Raw genomic sequence first — 20,081 nt, forward strand, 5'->3', positions numbered from 1 at the left:
TAGAGTAGAGAGGAAGGTGATAATGCTTAGAGAAAGTATGCACTGAACTCCAAGTAGCTGCCTCCAAAATATCCTTAGTTGCCACCCCTTAGAAATGCAGTTGAAGTGGCAGTAGCCCTAGTGGAATGAGGCCTAATCCCAGCTGGAATCTCCTTGCCATGATGGGAATAACAAAATGCAATGCAAAATCCAATCCACCTAGAAATAGTTTGTTTTGACACAGGCTTGCCCTGTGAACTCAAAGCAAAAGAAACAAACAACTGCTGAGACTGCCTAAAATCCTTAGTCCTGCTTAAATAATAACGCAATTGCCTGTGTACATCTAAAGTATGCAAAATCTTTTCCCCTGTATTTTGAGGATCTGCATAAAAAGTAGGCAAATGAATAGTTTGGTTTAAAGCCACACTAGAAACCACCTTAGGCATAAAGGATGGATTAGTACGTAATGATACCCTATCCTTATGAAAAATCAAAAAAGGCTCAACCGCCATAAGGGCCTGCAACTCAGAAACCCTTCTTGCAGAAGTAATGGCCAACAAAAAAGCAGTCTTCCATGACAAGTATTTCAAGTCAGCAGTAGCCGCAGGCTCAAAAGGTTGTAGAGTAAGTTTCTCCAACACAAAATTGAGATCCCAAGCAGGAGTAGGAGCTCTACGTGGGGGTCTTAAATTCTTTGCCCCCCTAAGAAATTGCTTGAACAAAGGATGCGAAAACAATGGTGGATCACAATCATAGTGAGCTGAAATTGCTGCAGCATGAATCTTAATGGAAGAGAAAGACAAACCTTTGTCCAATAACTCAGTAAGATATTGAAGAGCCGCATTCAAATTAGGCTCAGAAATCTCCAAATTGTTTGCTGCACTCCAAAATAAAAATCTCTTCCATTTTTCTGCGTACACCTTCCTTGTACTAGGTCTTCTGGCTTCCATAATCACATTTAAAACTTGTTGAGGAAGTTGAGACCTGCTGTGTTTCAAAACAGAATATGCCAGGCTGTTAGATGAAGAGAGTGGAGCTTGACATTGAGCAGGTGACCGTCCCTCTGAGACAACAGGTGTGGAATCACAGGTAAAGGCCATGGAGGCTTCCTTACCAGACTCCTCAGTAATGGGTACCAGTGTTGCCGAGGCCAATCTGGAGCTATTAAAATCATCCTTGGCTTGTCTTGTCTGACCTTTAGGAGCACCTTTGGGAGAAGAGGCAGAGGTGGAAAGGCATACACATGAAGATTTTTCCAACTGAAAGAAAGAGCATCCACTTTCCAAGCTGTGTGATGAAACCTCTTTGTGCAAAACTTTGGCAGCTGGTGGTTTAGTGGAGAAGTGAACAGATCTATGTCTGGAGTTCCCCATGACACTGTCAATTTTCGAAATACATGAAGATCCAGTTTCCACTCGTGGGGATCCATGATTTGTCTGCTTAACACATCTGCTAAGGAGTTCTGTGCTCCTGGCAGAAACCTTGCCTGAAGAGTTAGTTGCAAGCTGAGCGCAGTCTCCCATAAAATCATTGCTTGCCTGCACAACGGGTAAGAATGTGTTCCCCTTGTTTGTTGATGTACCACATGACAGTTGTGTTGTCTGTTAGAATCAACACCTGCCCTGGAATAAGTAACTTCTTGAAAGCCATTAATGCAAACTGGACTGCTAACATCTCTTTCATGTTGATATGTAGATGCTGTAGTCTGGCAGGCCACTTGTCTTGTATCCACTTTCCATTTAGATGAGCTCCCCAAGCAATGTCTGAGGCATCTGTCGTTAGAATCTGACTCGCCTCTGGCCGGGTCACAGAGAGTCCCTTGTTTAGGTGACATTCCTGAGCCCACCACAAAAATTCCTCTTGAATGCAAGGTATTATTTGAATGACACTGTCCAAATCCTGGCAGTGCTGTGTCCATACATTTTTGAGATACCATTGCAGCTTCCTCATATGCAGTTTGGCATTGGGAAGCACCAGAATACAAGATGCCATGAACCCTAAGGCTTGAAGGACTGTCCTTGCAGTCAGCCCGGACTGAAGAGATAGGTGATGGAAGTAACTGGAAAGATTCTTTTGTTTGTCTGGGGTTAAAAAGGCCATCTGGGCTGCTGTATTCAGTCTCACACCCAGAAAGCACATGTCTTGAGAGGGTACTAGACTGGACTTTATTTCGTTCACAGAATACCCTAGGCATCTTAGCACTGCTATCACATATTCCAAATGCTGTAAAAGGACTTCCTTTTCTTGAGCCAGAATCAGGCAGTCGTCCAAGTAAGGATAGATTTGAATTCCTTTTAGTCTGAAGTAAGCTATCACTGGAGCCAGAACCTTTGTGAATACTCTGGGCGCAGTAGATAAGCCAAAGGGCAATGCAGAGAACTGATAATGAAAATTTCCAGCTCGAAAATGCAGATACTTCCTGCAACTTAGTCTGATAGGCACATGAAGGTAAGCTTCCTTGAGATCTAAAGTTACCATCCAGTGATCTTTGCCCAGCAGGGGTAAAAGCTGTTGTAACGTCAACATTTTGAACTTGGGAATGTCCAGATAAGTGTTGAGGATAGATAAATCCAAAATTGGTCTCCACGTGTTCCCCTTCTTTGGTACTAGGAACAGGCGAGAATAAAATCCTAGGCCCCTTTCTGGCACAGGAACTGGCTGAATGGCCCCTATTTGGAGCAACAGAGAAATTTGCTTGTGAGCCTCTTGTCTTTGTAGAGGAGGAATGTCTGGCATGCCTTTGAAAGGAGGCAAGGTATGGAAATAAAACCTGTAACCGTGGTGAATGATATCCAGAACCCATCTGTCTTGGGTAATTAAATCCCAATTTTCTTTGAAAAGAGACAGCCTTCCTCCCAAAGGTGCTGCCAGGCGAGAATGTACTGGCAGCTGAAAAGGCAGGTCATTGGGTCTGTTTACGAAAGGACTGACCCCTACCCTCACCAGAAGTCTGAGCAGGTGAACTCCTGTTCTAGGCCTAAAAGAACCTTGAGCTCTGCCCCTACCACGTCTAGACCTACCCCTAGACTGGGAATCGTAAGCAGGATATGTCCATCCCTTAGTAGGCCAATTTCTACTAAACTTTGGAGGCTGCACCTGCAAAAATCCTTAACAGTTTGCATAGACTTAGCCTTGTCCTCCATTTTCTTTAAAACTGCTTCCACAGGCGAACCAAACAACACATCAGACTGTAAAGGAGCATCCAAAATCCTTGTCTTAACATGCTCAGCTAAATTCTGATCTCTCAACCAGGCGTGCCTACGAAGAACAGAACCAGTGGCAGCCACCCTCGAGGAGGCCTGCACAGCATCAAAACCACACTGCAAGGAATGCTTTCCCACCTGTTCAGAGACATGAACTAAATCCTGCAACTCTTTACACTCAATACCTTCAGCCAGAGCATCCACCTTAGACTTCAATTGTGAAAGGAGATAATTCTGATATTTTAACATGTGAAACTGACAATTCAATGCCCTCATGGCTAAAGTGGAAGAAGTATACACTTTCTTTCCCCATCTATCCAAAGCCCTTGCCTCTTTATCAGGAGGAACAGGATTTTTAACAACAGAAGCCTTCACACCTTTAGGCCCCTGAGAGACAGTTTCTGGGTCTGCCCTAGGACTCTTAAAAAGATACTTATGAGCCTCAGGCACCCTATAGTACCTATCCGGTTTAACTGGGGCAGGAGGCAAAGAATCAGGATTCAGTGAAGCCTCTGCAAAAACATCTTCTACCACATTCAGAACAGGAGGTATAGCTAAAGGCCTATGCTGGGGTAAAACAAGAATTCCCTAAGCCTCTTCCTGGAATCAGAGAAATCTTGACCTTCCCATTTAAAATGCTCCCTCATGGAATGCAGAGTCTCTGAGAATGAAAAATCCTCAGGAGGCGAAGCTGAAGGAGTAGAATCATCCACATCAGAATCAGAATAAGGAGGATACTCCTGCAAGTCTTCAGCCGAAGACTCAGAAGCCTCCGAACATTGCTCAAAACTCTCAAACTCAGGTTCCACCCAAGGCCTCTTATCAGGAGGGGGCATAGAACCTCTAATGATAGTAATCAAATCCTCTGCCATTTTTAGCATATGCTTCTTAGACAAAGACCCTGAAACACTCGGAGAAACCCCCACTGAAGCTAAACTAGGCCTGCCTCTTAAGGAAGCCTTGGAAACAGAAGGGGAGGCCCTAACCACCTTAGGAAGGGAGGGAAGAACAGCCACCTGAGAAGCCCCTTCAGCCTGGCCTACTTCCTGAGAGGACACATCCTGTAACAGTAAAGTCTCTCCCTGAGACTCCAAAGAAACTCCTGGCAAAACCTCCGGCTCCACTGAGCCTTCTAAAGAACCGACGTCCGGGACTGTCGGTTCCTCCACTCTAGGCTTTGCTGCTTTATCCTTGCGCTTTTTGGCCGAAGCGGGCGTCGGAGCATCCGACGGCATTTTATAATTACAACGCTTCCCAAAAACTAACCTGGCACAGTCTAACCTTCTCTTAATAGTGCGTTTGTTAAATCTAGCACAAGAGCGGCATCCAACAACGTCGTGCTCAGGCCCTAAACAAGGTATACACAAAGTATGGTAATCCCTATGAGGTATCTGTTTCCCACAAGAAATACAGTTATTCACTTTTTCTGACATCCGGTTAAATACTGAGGCAAGAAAAAACCAAAATATTCCCAACGGGTACTTAGCCAACTTTGATTCGGTCTGAAACTCTGACTTCAGAAACTTTCAGAACGCCAACCTGCACTCGCAAAACTGCTTCTGCATCGGACCATGCGGCAAAAAAGACTGAGGATATGACGTCGGTCATGCGCATTAGTACCCTGACGTACTGACGTCAGTCTAATGCACCTTGACCGACGTCAGCCATATACTTTGGTATTCGGGCCGACTGGACAGCGGACTACCCAATAGTTAGGACTGCAGCAATGTGGAATGAAGAACATCAGCGATTCTAAGAGTTTGGTACAGACTACTTTAAACCGTTTATATCTACAAGTTATGTATAATGCACTAACCTGCTAAAATGTAAACAATGATCATAATACTTTCATTCACTTGAATATTCAGTCTTATGAACTTTTACCAAGTATTGCAGTGTTCCTTTAGATTTTTGCAATATTCCCTGCATTTACACGGAAGCTACTTTAAGCTATAGTAATCACATATATAGTACTAATGAATTGTAAATGGCTATTTATTTTGGTATTAATTTCACCTACACACACACACACACACACACACACACACACACACACACACACACACACAGTACAGTGATTCTTTTCCAGTCTCTGTACATCTACCTTTGTACTTTCTGCAGTGTGCACAATAACTCTGGCCTAATGTTCTCTGAAACAAAGATTTCGGCTCTCTTATCAAAAGTTAGGATCTCTAAATTCCAGCTACGTACTGTGATCTTTCTCCCTTTATTTTACAATCTCCTCTGCTTTGTCCAACTACCTTGTTTAGCTTCAGTTTGTGAATTAAAGGACTAGCCAGGTCTACATTTACTTTTTATTTTAAATCACACCCAATATTTCCTTGTTCCACTCTGCTATTGTTGGGTTTTCTTTATTCCCCTTCTACATTGTCCAAAAACAATGAACTGCTTTCCACTAAACTACTCAGATAGATCCATTTTCTCACTGCATGCTCTCTCCTGTGGCATTACCCCTAGATCCACACATGCTCCCTCCCCTCACCTCATTTATACTCTAATCATCTAGCACTCTACTGCCATACTAATACTGCAACATGCCGAAAGCACCAACCATCTGTCAAAAAGCTTGACAGACTTCCCCATTTCTCAGGCTAATCCTAGTTCAGTGTATTTTGGGGCACTACTTCTATTTGAATGGTTATCCTGTCATTTACAAGCATATTTTGATGAAATATACAACCCATAATGCATTTCCTCTCACCCTAATAAGAATACCTGGCCGTGGCCTTGCCATCCACATGCAGCACACTGGAAGTGTAAGGTCTATATTAGAACATCGAAGTTTCAAAACTTCGAGTGTTCCAATATCGACCCCTATTCAGCGAAAGCTAAAAACATCAAACATACAGAACAGCGAATTTTTCCAAGGGAAAAAATTTGCTGTTCCAAAACACATACACACAACACAAGCACACCAAACAAACAGCAATCCACACACATACACCTAAAATCTTACACCTAACCCTACACTAAACTATACACACACCACTAACTATCCACTTACCTTAACCCAAACCCTAATCCTATGATCCGTCACTATCGCACACTCACTTCACCCGCGCCCTAACCCTAACTCACCTAACCCGCCCTAACCCTCACATCCACACAATCGCACACATACCTAACCCTAACTCACCTAACCCTTACGTCCACACAATCGCACACATACCTAACTCATGCCCTAACCCTAACTCACCTAACCCGCACTCAATCGCACACTTACCTGAACCTGAACCGTAACTTTCCACCACAGTGCTGAAAATACCGAAGCAACAGAAACTGACAACCAAATTCTTTCCCTAGGAAAAAATTTAGTTTACTGTTACTTCGATATTTTCAGCTTTCGCTGAATAGGGGTCGATATTTGAACATTCAAAGTTTTGAAACTTCGATGTTCTAATATAGACCTGGAAGTGTAGGTAATAGCCAGTTAAACAGACTTTTCTTTAGCTTCTAGAAAAGTTTTATCCATTGTACAACTATTTGTGCATTCATAGCTTTTTTTTTTGCAAATAGACCCCTTCCCTCCAGGTGGGGGCCATAAAATGTATGGGGTGGCTACTTGATATTTAATGAAAAGCCAGAAGACAACATAAGGATGTTCATAAGTTCTACTTCTGGAGGTCCCTTAAAGTAAGACATTGAAGGCTTCCTGCTTGAAGAGAATTAGCATTAATAATCCTTGTGCACAAAGATGGGTCTAGTAATCTGACTAACTTTAGTCCCATTAGACTGCAAAGCTATCTGACCAAGACAACTACTGTGGTAGTCCCACAAACTACTATTCAAACATCTCCTTAGTCTCTGGCCTTATATATGGCTTCTAAATAGGATATGGGGCCAAGAAAAGCACTGCTGAACATGTTTGACTATATTAAAATATCCAACTGACCTCTGACGATACTGTGCCATTTTTCAGCTTGCAAAAGCCCTCAGACTATGGACCATCCTGAACTCCTTACACATGAATGTGCAGAGATTTATCCATTGTGTTCATGCACTATGGTAACCATTTGTGGAATCTCAGGAAATGAGGTCAACTGTTTTTACAATTACCCAGAAGGAAGACAAGTTAAAAGGAAGCTTTATTATGTGCACTAAAACCATCTAAAAAGGCATACCACAAGGATTGGGTTGATCCCAAGGCTATTACTCTTTCCCTTTGATGTTAATGATGGGCAGAAATACTGTAATAAGCTCTATATTAGTAAGCTAAGGACTCAGCCCTATCTTTATCTGACACCTCAAACAAACTACTAAATCTGAACTTAATTTCTTGTATTTCAGAACTGACTGAATTGTGATCTGTGATTCAGCTCAGAGAAAGCACATTTAATATTCAAGAGCAAATCCTCACCTCAGACTAGTAGCATACTCTTCAATATTAAAAGTGTAGCTGGTATCAATGCTGGTATAATATGTACATTATATACAATGTAAATACAATAATTACCTTAACAATGGTTGAGATAATTAGCTCAAATCAGCTGGAAACAAAATAAGCTCTTCCCTGAAAACCATGTTAGATTCATAGGTAGTCTGGATGATCATCCTATAAACAGAAACACCATCATTCTAGGAGACTTGAATTACCCAAGGATTAAATGGGAAACCTATATGTCAAATGTAGGATTATGCCCCAAACATTTTAGACTAAATAAGAATTCAATGGACCAAACTGTTAAAGAATCCACTAGAGGACTAACTATTCTTGACCTGGTTCTTTAAGACATAGCAGCTATATGTACCATTTCCATGGTATTATCTTCACGAGTTAAGTCTGACACAAACTGGTAACCTTCTCCATGAAAATCTCTAAACCTTCAAATGCAAATAAAACTGAATTCAACATGCATGCTTTCTAAAGTTCTGTAACAATGTTTTTAAATTCACATATAGCTATATTACCAAATATGTTGATATAGCAAGTGCTTATGCACACAAAATTCTATTCTCATCTGGATAAATATATTAACTTAGTTATCCTAAATAGATCAAATCAAAATAGGAAATTTATGAGCAAACCAGTAAAGTGGTCCTCAAACATAAACAAATCACACATTGAAAAATAAATGAATGAATGAATGAATGAATGAATGAATGAATGAATGAATGAATGAATAAATCAAAACTTCTTAAATATGTAGCAAAAGTAAAATTCCTAAAGCCCAGGATAACATCAAGAAATGATCAAAGGAACTGAAAAATGCCATTAGGAAAACAAATATCCAATGAACTCAGATTAGCACCGAAAGCTAAAGACAACCAAAAATCCTTTAGTTACATCAAGACTATAATAAATAGTGCACACATTTGCTTAGAGCTCATTCAGAATGAAAACAATCATTCAGATCTGATGGATATTGACAACACACTAGCAAATAAATTCTATGCAAACTTCACACTGAGGACAGTCATACAAACCTCACCTATCTCTGAAGGTCTCTGACCCCCCCCCCCCCGATTATTGCTAAAGAACATTTACTAAAAGTTCTAAAGCAAAACATTACCTCCTCCATGAGATCTAATAATATTCCCAGCTGCCTAATAAACAGCACTAAACAAGCATTGGCAGACCATCTATTGAACCAGAGGTTAGTAACTGGGTTTGCTCCCAGGTATGGCACACAGCTGTGCTGATGCTATGTCACAAGAAATTATAGACCCAGCCTGACAAATCTCTTATGCAAACCTATGAACATATTAAAACAGGCCAGATTAATGTCAGTTTCAAAAAGCTTATCAGACTTAAACCCCTAGCAGTTTAGCTTTGTCAAGGGAAGATGCTGTTTGATGACTCTGGTAAACTTCTTTGAGAGGGTGATACAGGCAGTGAACAGAGGGCACACTGTCCGCACAGTGTACCTTGACCTTGCCAAGGCTTTTCATTCTATATCCTCATCCCAACATAATAAACAATCTAAATATGGTCCAACTTGACCCCTATGTAGTTAGATGTATTGTAAACTGGCTGAAGAACAGAACCCACACAGTAAGGGTGGTGGGTGTTTCTTCAAAGGGCATGAAGATGTCCAGTGGAGTGCCCCACGGATTGGTCTCTAGACCTCTCCTTTTGGCATCTAGATCTCCAAAACACAAATAAGGATGCCCGAGTATCATCCTCAAGTCAGCCTTCAACACACAGGTACTCAAACATGAGTTTATATTTGTTAATAACTGGAGTATTACAAAACAGACTGAGATTGATCTCCAAAAAGTGCAACATTGCCACATTCAGTCAACAATCCCCCCTTCATCTTACAGTATAGACAATACACCACTTCAAACTAAGAATATAGTGAGAGATCTTGCTTGGGTTGATAGCTGCCTCTCATTTGACCACCATGTTGCAACAGTGGTTAGAAAGTGGTTTTACCTTGTGCAACTCATTATAAAAATAAGGAATGCCTTCAAGATCAAAAGCAGTCCCTAACACCTGTATTCTGCACTGATTAGACCTACCACAGAACATAATGCCCCATTTGGGATGCATCTCACTAGACACAAACAACTGGAACGGCCGCAGAAGTTCCTAACTAAAAAGGATCAAAGGCTTAAAAAAAAAAAAAAAAAAAGTACCAGAAGAGACATGGAGCTCTATTTCTGAATTCAGTATTGTATAGACTCCTCAAATGTGATATGCGCCTCATTTATCAGGGTATGAAAGATCCAGCAGTAGAACACATCTTATACCTTCATAAATCAAAAGGTTCTACAAATACTAGGACTAGAAACCTAAATCTACTTAGACAAATTAATTAAACATGGAGAGAGAGGATTTGTCATTCAGTGAATTGCACTGCTTAATTTGGAAAGGAAATTTGTTCTGGAGAAGAGGTGGGCACTATCTTCCTTGAAAAGGGATATAGATAATAGGATAGGCATTCATAAATTCATCCCCGGAATGACTAGCTTGTCCCTTCTTGAAAAGGGATGCGAGACCTATGCTCCGGACTGAAGACGGTGCTATTGAACTCCTGGTCCAGTTGCCTTGCAGTTTCTGTAATTCTATAATTGGATTATGAATGTCATACAAAATAAAAATTCTTACCTAGAAAGCAGGTTCACTTTTGCCCAAACCATATTGTTTGCTCAAAACTGAATGTTCTCCTCATATTTTCAGCTTGGTGCTATATAATCTGGACAGGTTAGTTGCAACATACAACACAGATGTTTACCCGACCACTGTAGTCATCATAGTTTTGTTCCAGGTACCAATACCCACACTTAACCCTTATAACCCTTTGCAAGAAAGATAGTATGTCACAATGTTTAACTTGGAAAGGGAGTTTGCTTCCAAGAAGGGGTCGATGCTATGTGACAAATTAATCCCACCACCTTTTCTTGTTGACATGTTAGAACTGGTTTAGATCTCTGGCCCTAGTGTTAGTAGGTCTGTTTTTAGTTTATGATGGTATAAGAGTTCTTAGGGCCATAAGGGAGCAGGTAGTCTATGTGTGAGGCACATTTCATCCCCAAGACTATATCCATCCAATCATCCTCAACCCCTTTTTCTCAAAGAGGTATAGCTTCCAGTCTCTTCTTCTAACTCAGTTTTTAAGCTTAGTCTTTTTAGTAAGGAATCTCTGGGTCTTTCCAGTTGTCTGCTGTGTTATTTTTAAGGTACATAATAAAGGGAGCATTGTACTCTATGATATGCCTAATCAGTACATGATACAAGGAGGTGAGAACTTCCTTTGATTTAGAAGAAATACCTTTTGTTGTGAACTGTAAAACATAGAAGAATATCCTACCCACCACTGCAACATGGTTTTTAAACATAGTAATGCTGTCTACCCAAGTACTCAGCTATCTCAAAACCTTCTCAGTTTGAAGTGATATGATGTTTCTGCAAGTCTGGAGCTATGGGTGGCTTACCAAAGTTGATAACGTTGCACTTTTTGGTGTTATGTTTGAGCCCATTTTTCATATATTACTCTTGAGAAGTGTGAGCTCCTGTTGTAGTGCCTGTATGCCAGAGGGAAACTTGACTATAATGCCCAGTTTACAATCAACCACAAATTTTGTTAACTACAAATCCTCATTTGATATATGGAAATCCAAGAAGTGGATACTGAATTGCAAAGGTCCAGGCAAAGATCCTTATGGGACTCCACTGGTCACCTTCATGTTCTTGTAGGACCAACATGTCCGAAGAGTTCTAGCATATTATAGATTACAATTTAAGGAATTGTTAATGTCTGTATTTGGATCCATACTTCTTAACCTCTGAACTATAAATCTTAGCACTTGCATTCTAAAAAGCATAGCACAATGTAAGAAATAAGAGCACACCATTATTTTTCCATAATAGAAGGTCTTTAGTTAGTAGAATCCATATATTTAGTGACAAGGAATCCTTTGCATAGGTTGAGTTAAGTATATAAGTTAATATATACTTTATTTTATTATTTATTTAACATTTGTCTACTGGGAAAATCCGACTTGAAACAAAGCCAATTTTCAGCAGAGGCCCAGGGAGAAATGCTCCAGATGCATGTCTTTGTAATGTGGGAGGAAAGCGGAGCACCTGGAGAAACCCACACAAATATAGGGAGAACATGCAGACTCCGCACAGAAGGCACCCCATCTGGAAATTGAACCAGACAACCTCTTTGTGAGGTGACAATACTACGGCTGCACCACTGCTCTGTCCACCCTTAAACAGTTCTCTGTTTTTAAAGACATTAACTAAATCTACCGGGGGAAAAAGGTTAAATCCAAGGGCAAAACGCATATTACTGTGCATAAATCATAGCAGTTGAGAGGTATGTTGATTGCGGCTAAAGAGGGCCAGATGGTCTATTCCACGAACATGAAAAATGCAAAAAGATAACCAAAACTTGCTGAGTTATTTTGTGAAATATTATGAAATCAATGCATTTACAAAGTCCTAGACTATAAATACTATGTATGCAACACAAAAATAACTAGCGGGATTAGATTTTAACACTATTTTAAACAACCCTAAAGACTAAAGGGACAGGGATTATATGTATTAATGTAGAGTACTGTGCTAACTTATAACTTAATGTAAGAACTATTCTAAGAAACACTTATTCTAGACCTTTATCCTTGTCTTGTCTATTAGTTTCTGCGCAAAACTTTCAAAGAACTTAGTTGTGCATTGAGTACTGCTTACATGCACTGGGGAGATGCAGAACACAAGACTAAAGACAAATGACAACTAGAAAGTACAAACTATTATACATGTTTTTGTGGAGAAGGAGAACTATATGTAGGACTCACAAGAGCTTCTGCTAGAATATACTCCGGTAATAAGTATGGGGTACATGAATAGGTAACCATTATAGTGCAAGCCATGTCAATTTGAGTGGAAATACAAATTGTTTATGAGAAAGGAGATGATGCTTTTTGCTTTATAGCTCTAACTTACATAGTGTGCTCTTCAGATTCTGTCTGTAGCTATCAACTGTTTGCTGAAAGCCAAATGGGCCATGGCTATAGGTGGTTCCCCTAGTGCTCTATGATATTCCCCGATCTGGTATCCCTCAACTGTAAACTAAGGAGGAGGAGAAGAAAAACTCTGGCTACCAGCCCCAATCTCATAAGCCAGCCAGGTCCAGTTTTTGAAGGAGGAGAAAAAAACTGCTTCTGCTTTAAAAAGTGTAGCAAGTGGTTTGCTACAACTTGCACCATATGGTAACATTTAAGAGCTTCAGTACTGCAGTCCTGGCCACATTCATTTCTGTACTAGCTGACATTTAGAAATGCCCAGTACAGACATTAATGATTGAATGGCATCTCTTGGATCATGTCTAACAGCTTGCACCCTGGACAGCTGCTCACTTCACCCCATCATAACTATGCAACTGAAATGAGCCATGTTTTTGCTATAACAGGTGGTCACGCAAACAAAATCTCAGCAGACTGTTCAAAGTAAGTTTTGCATTATTCCCAATACAACGAATATGCCACTACTGAAAAGGGCATAGTAGCATCCTCTTTGGATGAATAAAAGAAGGTGAGTCCCTTTGTAGTCTTAGAAATGTTCATCATAATAGCATTGATAACACATTTCATGCAAATTGGGATAAGGCAAATCCATCAGGAATCTGCAACAGGCTAGGTTATCAAAGCTCATCATACATGGTACATTAACACAGCAAAACCTATAAATGCGTCCATGCTTTATTCCTTAAATACCAAATTGTATAAGCTTTCATAAGTTGAAATGGAGATTTACTGCATTATTTCCAGTAAAATTAGTAAGTTATAAACTTCTGCATTTTTACTGCATGAATGGTATCTGCATTTAGGGCACAGTGATAAAATAAGAGACATATGTTGTCTCTGTGTAGTTCTGCGACAGTAATTCAGACATTCATGCTACATTGCTGTCATTTGTGCAGTTATTCAGCATCTAGCATTTTTCTTCAAAAATGAAATCCTCAAATCCACACAGCATGAATATGCTAACGTATGTAATTACCTCAAGGTAGGCTTGCAAGTCATAATGTATGGGACAACACAATATTCACTACTGTGTAAATATCTGATGTACTTACCAGATCATCTTCAGTCTGGTCATAGCTGATATTAGAATGGGATAGAAAAGAACCACCTGATTCATCAATTGCAGATAGTCTAAAAGAATAGATGAAGTTGTATTAAAAGTACTGTAAATTAAAAACAAATCATTGACACAGCTATACAAGCACATCAGTCATTACTAGATCTGAAAGTGAATTAAGTCCGTTTATGGCAATTTTATTTGATGGAATTTTATGGTTTGTTCATTCTGGGTAAATAAAAAGTTACAAAAATACAACAAAATAAAATAATATAGAGATATGTGACTATAATCATCAACCTGTACCCTAGTCCCATCAGTTAAAGTTACTGCTTGTTCCCTAACTTTCAAAACAGTTTTATTACAATAAGGAGTATTTTAGATAAGTGAAAACAGTAACTAAATGACCGTCAGTTCTTCAGAAAGCAAATATGATAACCATTAAAAATATCAGTACTCCCAATACAGAGTCCCAAAATGTAGAAAGTTACTGAAAATCTGGACTTGCATATACCAAGCCCGAGCTTGCCATTTTTGGTACATTATATTTTCTCTACGGTACAGCAATCTTGAAGCTGTAATACACAAGTATACAGGGTATGAGGATGCAGGAGAGCTTGTCTCCTGCAATAAACCAGTTTAAAGGAGAGCACTGATGTTTGATAATCACTCTTATCCTGTAGTTTTTTTTCAGTTTTTCAGGACTCAGCATTGTGATTCCCAAGATTTCTAAAGGGAGTTGTATTGTACACTATGCACGATGTGAGGAAGCGGACGTCTGCAGTACAGGGCTTCTTATCCTCTGCATGGCACAATAAAGTTCATCTGTAAGGTATGGTCATGTATATAAATGAGCTTATTGCATAAATCAATATGTTAAAAGGAAAAAAAGTACACTTACTAAAGCAAATATAAGCAAACTTAGATGGAACTTTTCTGTCTTGGGTCTGCCTCCTTTCTGTCTTTCAGCTCTGTACCTTTTTGAGTGATGCAGTAAGTCACCAAAAAGGAGCTCATTTGGTTTGGTATGCTGAACAGTTTGGACCAACAGAACCACACCTTTACAGTGATGCTCAGTCATGGCTCCTTTCTGTAGAGCTAAAAGCTCAGTACAAATAAAACAATTCATGCTATTGTTTAACAACTCCATGCTAAATAGTACTATGAAATAAAAAAGTAAAACCAATAGGTTGCCAACTTGCCTGTTGAAATTGCAACATCACTAAACACAGTCCTCACATTGGTGGTACTGCAAGTGGGAATGGTGAAATGTAGGCAAAGTCAAAGGCTGTGGCACCCTTACACAGCAACACTGCGATGAGGTACAGCAATCAGTTAGCATACACAAGCATCAGGGATATGGGGTAAGAGAAGGGAGGCAAACATTTATTAATGGTGTAATAGTGAGTTAACATTTGCTTTGTTTGCTTCTTTCTTAAAATTGGTTTATTTTTCAGACATTCTGGACCTTAAATTTCACATCCTACATGTGGGATATGGAATCAAATATGCTATTTCTACCAAAATCTAAAGTACAATACTACACAGTCAACCAAGTTTAACAACCATGTCTATTCTGTAATTATAAAAACATTCAAAGTAGGCTTATACAGAGGCAAGGTTTCCAGTCTTCAAATGCATGCGGATTCATTACTGAGAAATGTGTTATTCCTTCCTTATTGTACTGCTCACACAATCTCGCAAATCTGTAGTCACCAGTTTTAAGCAAACTAGTACATGTTCACAACCACATAAAAATACACTGCTGATCGTCACTCCAGACCAAATTACAATGCGTCTCCAGTAACCAGGATGGTCTGAGCTCAAGCATCTGCTGTCCAGTCTTCAACATAAGTTTATCCATAAATTTGTAGACTCAGATAAACATCCATTCTCAGTGGAAATCAAATGTTACAGCCAGTGTACAACTGAAGGTCATACTCATATGGAATAACCTCTTATGTGACCAAGGCAAATCCTAAAATGCATTAACTTTCAAACTCTATCTAAAAGGTCACCACTACAAGTAACAAGCTTAAATTTATGGCACGCTACATTACAGCTATTGTATATTTTGGTAAAATTAATTTTGTTTAATTAGACATTTAGAACATCTATTCATTTATGGCTGCATACATTAATTTTTTTTAATTGAGCAAGTCCAACTGAACACAAGTGTCCCCTTTCCAGGGGCTGCCCAAGAGCACCATCTGGTGAAGTGACTTGCTCAAGACTTGTACAGTAGGCAAACGGCGGTAGACGGAATCAAACCATGTACCCTCAACAGGGAATAGCCTGTTAACAGCTCAGAGCCTCAATCCTCTCTATTGTTAGAATATAAATACTTCACATTTGTTTCATGCTATCATGTTATTGTTAACATTACCATTAGCACTCAAGTTAGTTCCTTCTAGTTCTTTATCTGCTCTGTACTTTTTTCTATTTATTCACTGCCGAAGTCAAAATATCTACTCCATTTTTCTTACTGTTTATTGAATCCACAGTTTGCTTTAAATCATATTACACATTTCTCATTGTAATGTCATTGGTACTTCTCCCCTTTAGTCAGCTGAACAATTCTGGTTCACATATGTAAATAAAATGTTATCTACACATCTATAAAATGACACTACATCTGCAGAAAACTGGCAGAATAAAACTGGAAGCAGTTAATATGAGCAGTAAGGAAAACAATATTTGTGAGCTTAGATAAGACTGGTGCACATGTATAGAAGATTAACAAAATGTTCAACATGTGATAAGCCTTTTGCAGCAGCAGTAAACTGTAAGGAAGACATTTTGATACAGTCACACTTATTTGATACACTTCCTCCAAAATGGTGGCTTTTGTGCATGTTTGCCCCAGCTACCTGACAATACAAAGCCTCCTCTTAACAATGACTCATTTGTCCCCTCATCTCGGAAGGTTAAAATAAACCAAGAGGGCGAATCATTTAAGGAGTCATAAGAGATAGTCAGCAGTTTTCTATTTTTACCCTTACAACAACACACATGCTCAGTTTCGGTTAGGAAGGTGGGATATGCAATGGGCTGACAGCACTAGGCAGATCCTTACTTTCACAAGGTATGCATCTGAGCAAACCCCCACTCCCCACTGCGACCATCAACTTTGAAGCTTGGGAGGTGGGTTCCCTGGTCTTTCCCTCAGAAATTGTGCCATATCAGTGCATTCCCCAAGACTATGCAATCCACCTTCTCCTGCAGGGGTAGGTAAGTGAGTCATGCTCCTTCACTCCTCCCCCTCACTGCTCAGATCATTCAGTGATGGAGCTGCCAATTTGAGCCTTGGCTACTTGGGTCATAACCCGGACTTCATCCCTCTGTTCCACAGAACCAGGCTTTCCTCCTATATGAGGTGCTGTGTTTTAGATGTAGATCCACTTCTTTGGGACTCAGAAATAGTCAAATCTGACAGAATATAATTTGTACTTCAGTACATGTAAAAGCACAGGCCTGTAGACAGGCAAATAGTTGCATTTCTTAACTTTAATTGCTATAGTGCAGTTCTGAAAGTTCTGTATAGCTTTTTTCGTTTAGCTCCAGCTCTTATGGGAATTGCCATATTTAAGAGTTTGGGGAAAGTTAAATTTGAAAATGTAACTACTTCATTAGTTCTTGACAGAGGGTCGTTCAGAAAATCTGTCCAAATGTAGTGTGAAACAAACTCTTAATGCTATAGTTTGTATGTCTTGTGAGATATTCACTGTTGTGTACATACTTGAATGGCAAACTACACAAGTCTGATCATTTGTGACATCTGGTAGAACACCAGTAATATTAGTCTCATCAGGAGATAACACTTGGTGGTGAAAGATGATCCTGTTTGGATGTCTGTTCTAGTGGGAAGTATGACGAGCTGTGTTTGTCTGACTCTGGGAGTAAAGATGTTCACAATGCGGTACTAAAACCTCCTAGATAATTACATGCATGACATTTTAAGACAGGCTGCGGCACTAACAATCTGTACATCAGATTTTACAAGTCATTTTCCACTACAATGGAGGATACTAATAAATGTTCTTACAAGTCAGGCTCAGTAGTTAAACGAGTAACACAATCATCTTTGGTACAGAAGGTTGTGGGTTCTATTCCCACACCAGGTAGTTGGATTCATTTTCCAATACTGACACTGCAGTGCAGCATAAGAAGGGTAGTACAGGCTTCAACGTACCATCCTTCATATGAGACATTAAACCAAGGCCCTCATCTGCCTTAGATGATAATAGCTCGGATGGATGTAAATGATCCCATGGAACTTCTTGAAAAGAGTAGAAGCTCCCTGGTGTCCTGGACACATTTCCTTAATAAGTATGAGTTACCACCTCAGATCTCCCCTGAAAAAGATGTCAGTGGCCTAGTGAGACTAACCTGGTCAACAAAGTGTAAATAAAAATAAATAAAATTGGTCTCAACCTCGCACCCCTAAAATGTGGGACACTGGAACAACTGAACAGAATATGGAGTACATACCAACAAGTTTCTAACAACTTCAACTAAATCATGGTTATAAAATGTTCTTTTGATGAAGAACATTATTAATTTATCATGGATATGAGTTAGAAAACTTCTTAACATGGATATGTGACAAACCGTTTTGATGTGGAATAGTGAGAAACATGGACTTCAAACTCAAATGAGGTATACTTGAGAGGTATGCTTTCTTAGCATTATGTACAAAATTCTCAAAAAAGTGCAATGTCTGCAGATACTGTGCTTTCAGTGCATACAATACGCTATTAGAGACTAGGATAGTGGATGGCTATCATACTGGTTAATATTACAAGCATTTTGCAAACATGGACAAAGGCATGCACATCCAACAAAAGAAGAATAAAATGGCGGTAAACTTGGCATTGAGGCAGTTTCAAATCCAAGCAAAAACAAAACGTCAGAACTCAATTTAATAAAATGCAAATAACTCATTTGTGTTATTTCAATTTGCAATTTATTAAATCGAGTTCTGGTGTTTCTTGGTTGGAGCTTTGTTTTTGCAAAGGTATGCACATCTCATTACATTTGGTTCTCAAAGGCTTCTTACCTAGTAAAGTAATCCATTCCAGATACCTAGTTACCTACCCTAGTTGTGGAACAACCTTAAAAAAAATTACCTGCTTTGCTTAGCTTTCAAAGAAACTGCATTAGTTGTTCCAAAAAGCTAAAGACCAAGCCCCCCTTCCATTTTCCTTCCTGTGACAGTAGAACTTTTTTTTTACATTGTGGAGACCATTTAATATTCCCTTACTACCAAACTGCAACCAAAGTGGACTTTGACACACTGATGAACATACAAGAGGGGGAATGACCCCATTCTTACTGGAACAAGACCAAAGCAACACTTTTTGGCCTCTATGGTAGTATGATATTGCCCAATTGGAGATCTGTTTTAACTTGTAGTACTTCCCATAAGCAGCTGCTTTACTATCCATATCTTTGGGGAAGGACCCAGGAACCATGGTACACTGCACTAAACACTTCCCCTTACAACTGACAGGACTACAGAATGTTTATGAAACATGATCCTCTTTGAGTAGTATCAACCATCATGACTCATCATCACATAACAAGCTTCACTGATTGTTAACACAAGAACTAATAGATAAAGGAGTACTCAATGCATTCGTTAATCTTCAAATGGCCATCTCCAGTTGGTAATAGTTGGGAATTTTTCATGTAGACCTTTCTGTTCAACAGCTCCTTAATTCTCTAGTTCTCCAGCATATGAAAGTGCTTGCCTCTTCCACCTGCACAGACCATCATATCACTTGCCTAACCTAGGAGGGTGCACCTTGCCCGATATTTCCTTATTCTGCCCCATGGCATAGCTTGCAACTTCTAACTCTGGAGCAAAGGACAAAGTTAAAAATAATTAGGAAAAGGCCCCAAATGATGGTTACTTTTAAAATGCTGGTACTATTAAGTTAATCTTCACAAAATATTTTCAATTTTTTGGAGGGATGGAGCCAAATAGTGCATCATTCCAAAATCTGGTCAGCTCCATGAAACCAAAATGATCACACTTAAAAATCAAAGAACAAAAAATAAAAAATGGATGTTCTGATACTTCTAGAGCTATCCACATGAAGGTTGTGTGAAATAGCTAACACTAGGGATAAGGCTGCAGGGTAATAAGTACCCACTAAAGGAGGCCTTCATAAAGGGCAAATGACAGACTGTGTACTTGGACACGTAACAGAGACTCACTCATTAACTGGATGATCTCAGATTGATACGTCTGCAATGGGTTAAGTGCTAGGGTTCCCTCTTCTGCAATCCAAAGCACAGCTATTTTTTTCTAAGTTGCATTTACATACTGGTAACATTGT

General features: G+C 39.5%; 1 protein-coding gene across 1 annotated transcript in view; it reads right to left on the reverse strand.

Moving 5' to 3' along the window:
• LOC122805310 (rac GTPase-activating protein 1-like) overlaps nucleotides 1-20,081 on the reverse strand; it is a 748,681-nt gene that overhangs the window by 492,103 nt on the left and 236,497 nt on the right. The window contains exon 5 of the mRNA XM_044075398.1: nucleotides 13,733-13,811. Coding sequence (XP_043931333.1) covers nucleotides 13,733-13,811 — 79 coding nt within the window. The remainder of the gene's footprint in view (nucleotides 1-13,732; nucleotides 13,812-20,081) is intronic.

The sequence above is a fragment of the Protopterus annectens genome, chromosome 6.part1, assembly GCF_019279795.1.
Source record: "Protopterus annectens isolate FY-2018-M chromosome 6.part1, PAN1.0, whole genome shotgun sequence".
Lineage (NCBI taxonomy): Eukaryota > Metazoa > Chordata > Ceratodontiformes > Protopteridae > Protopterus > Protopterus annectens.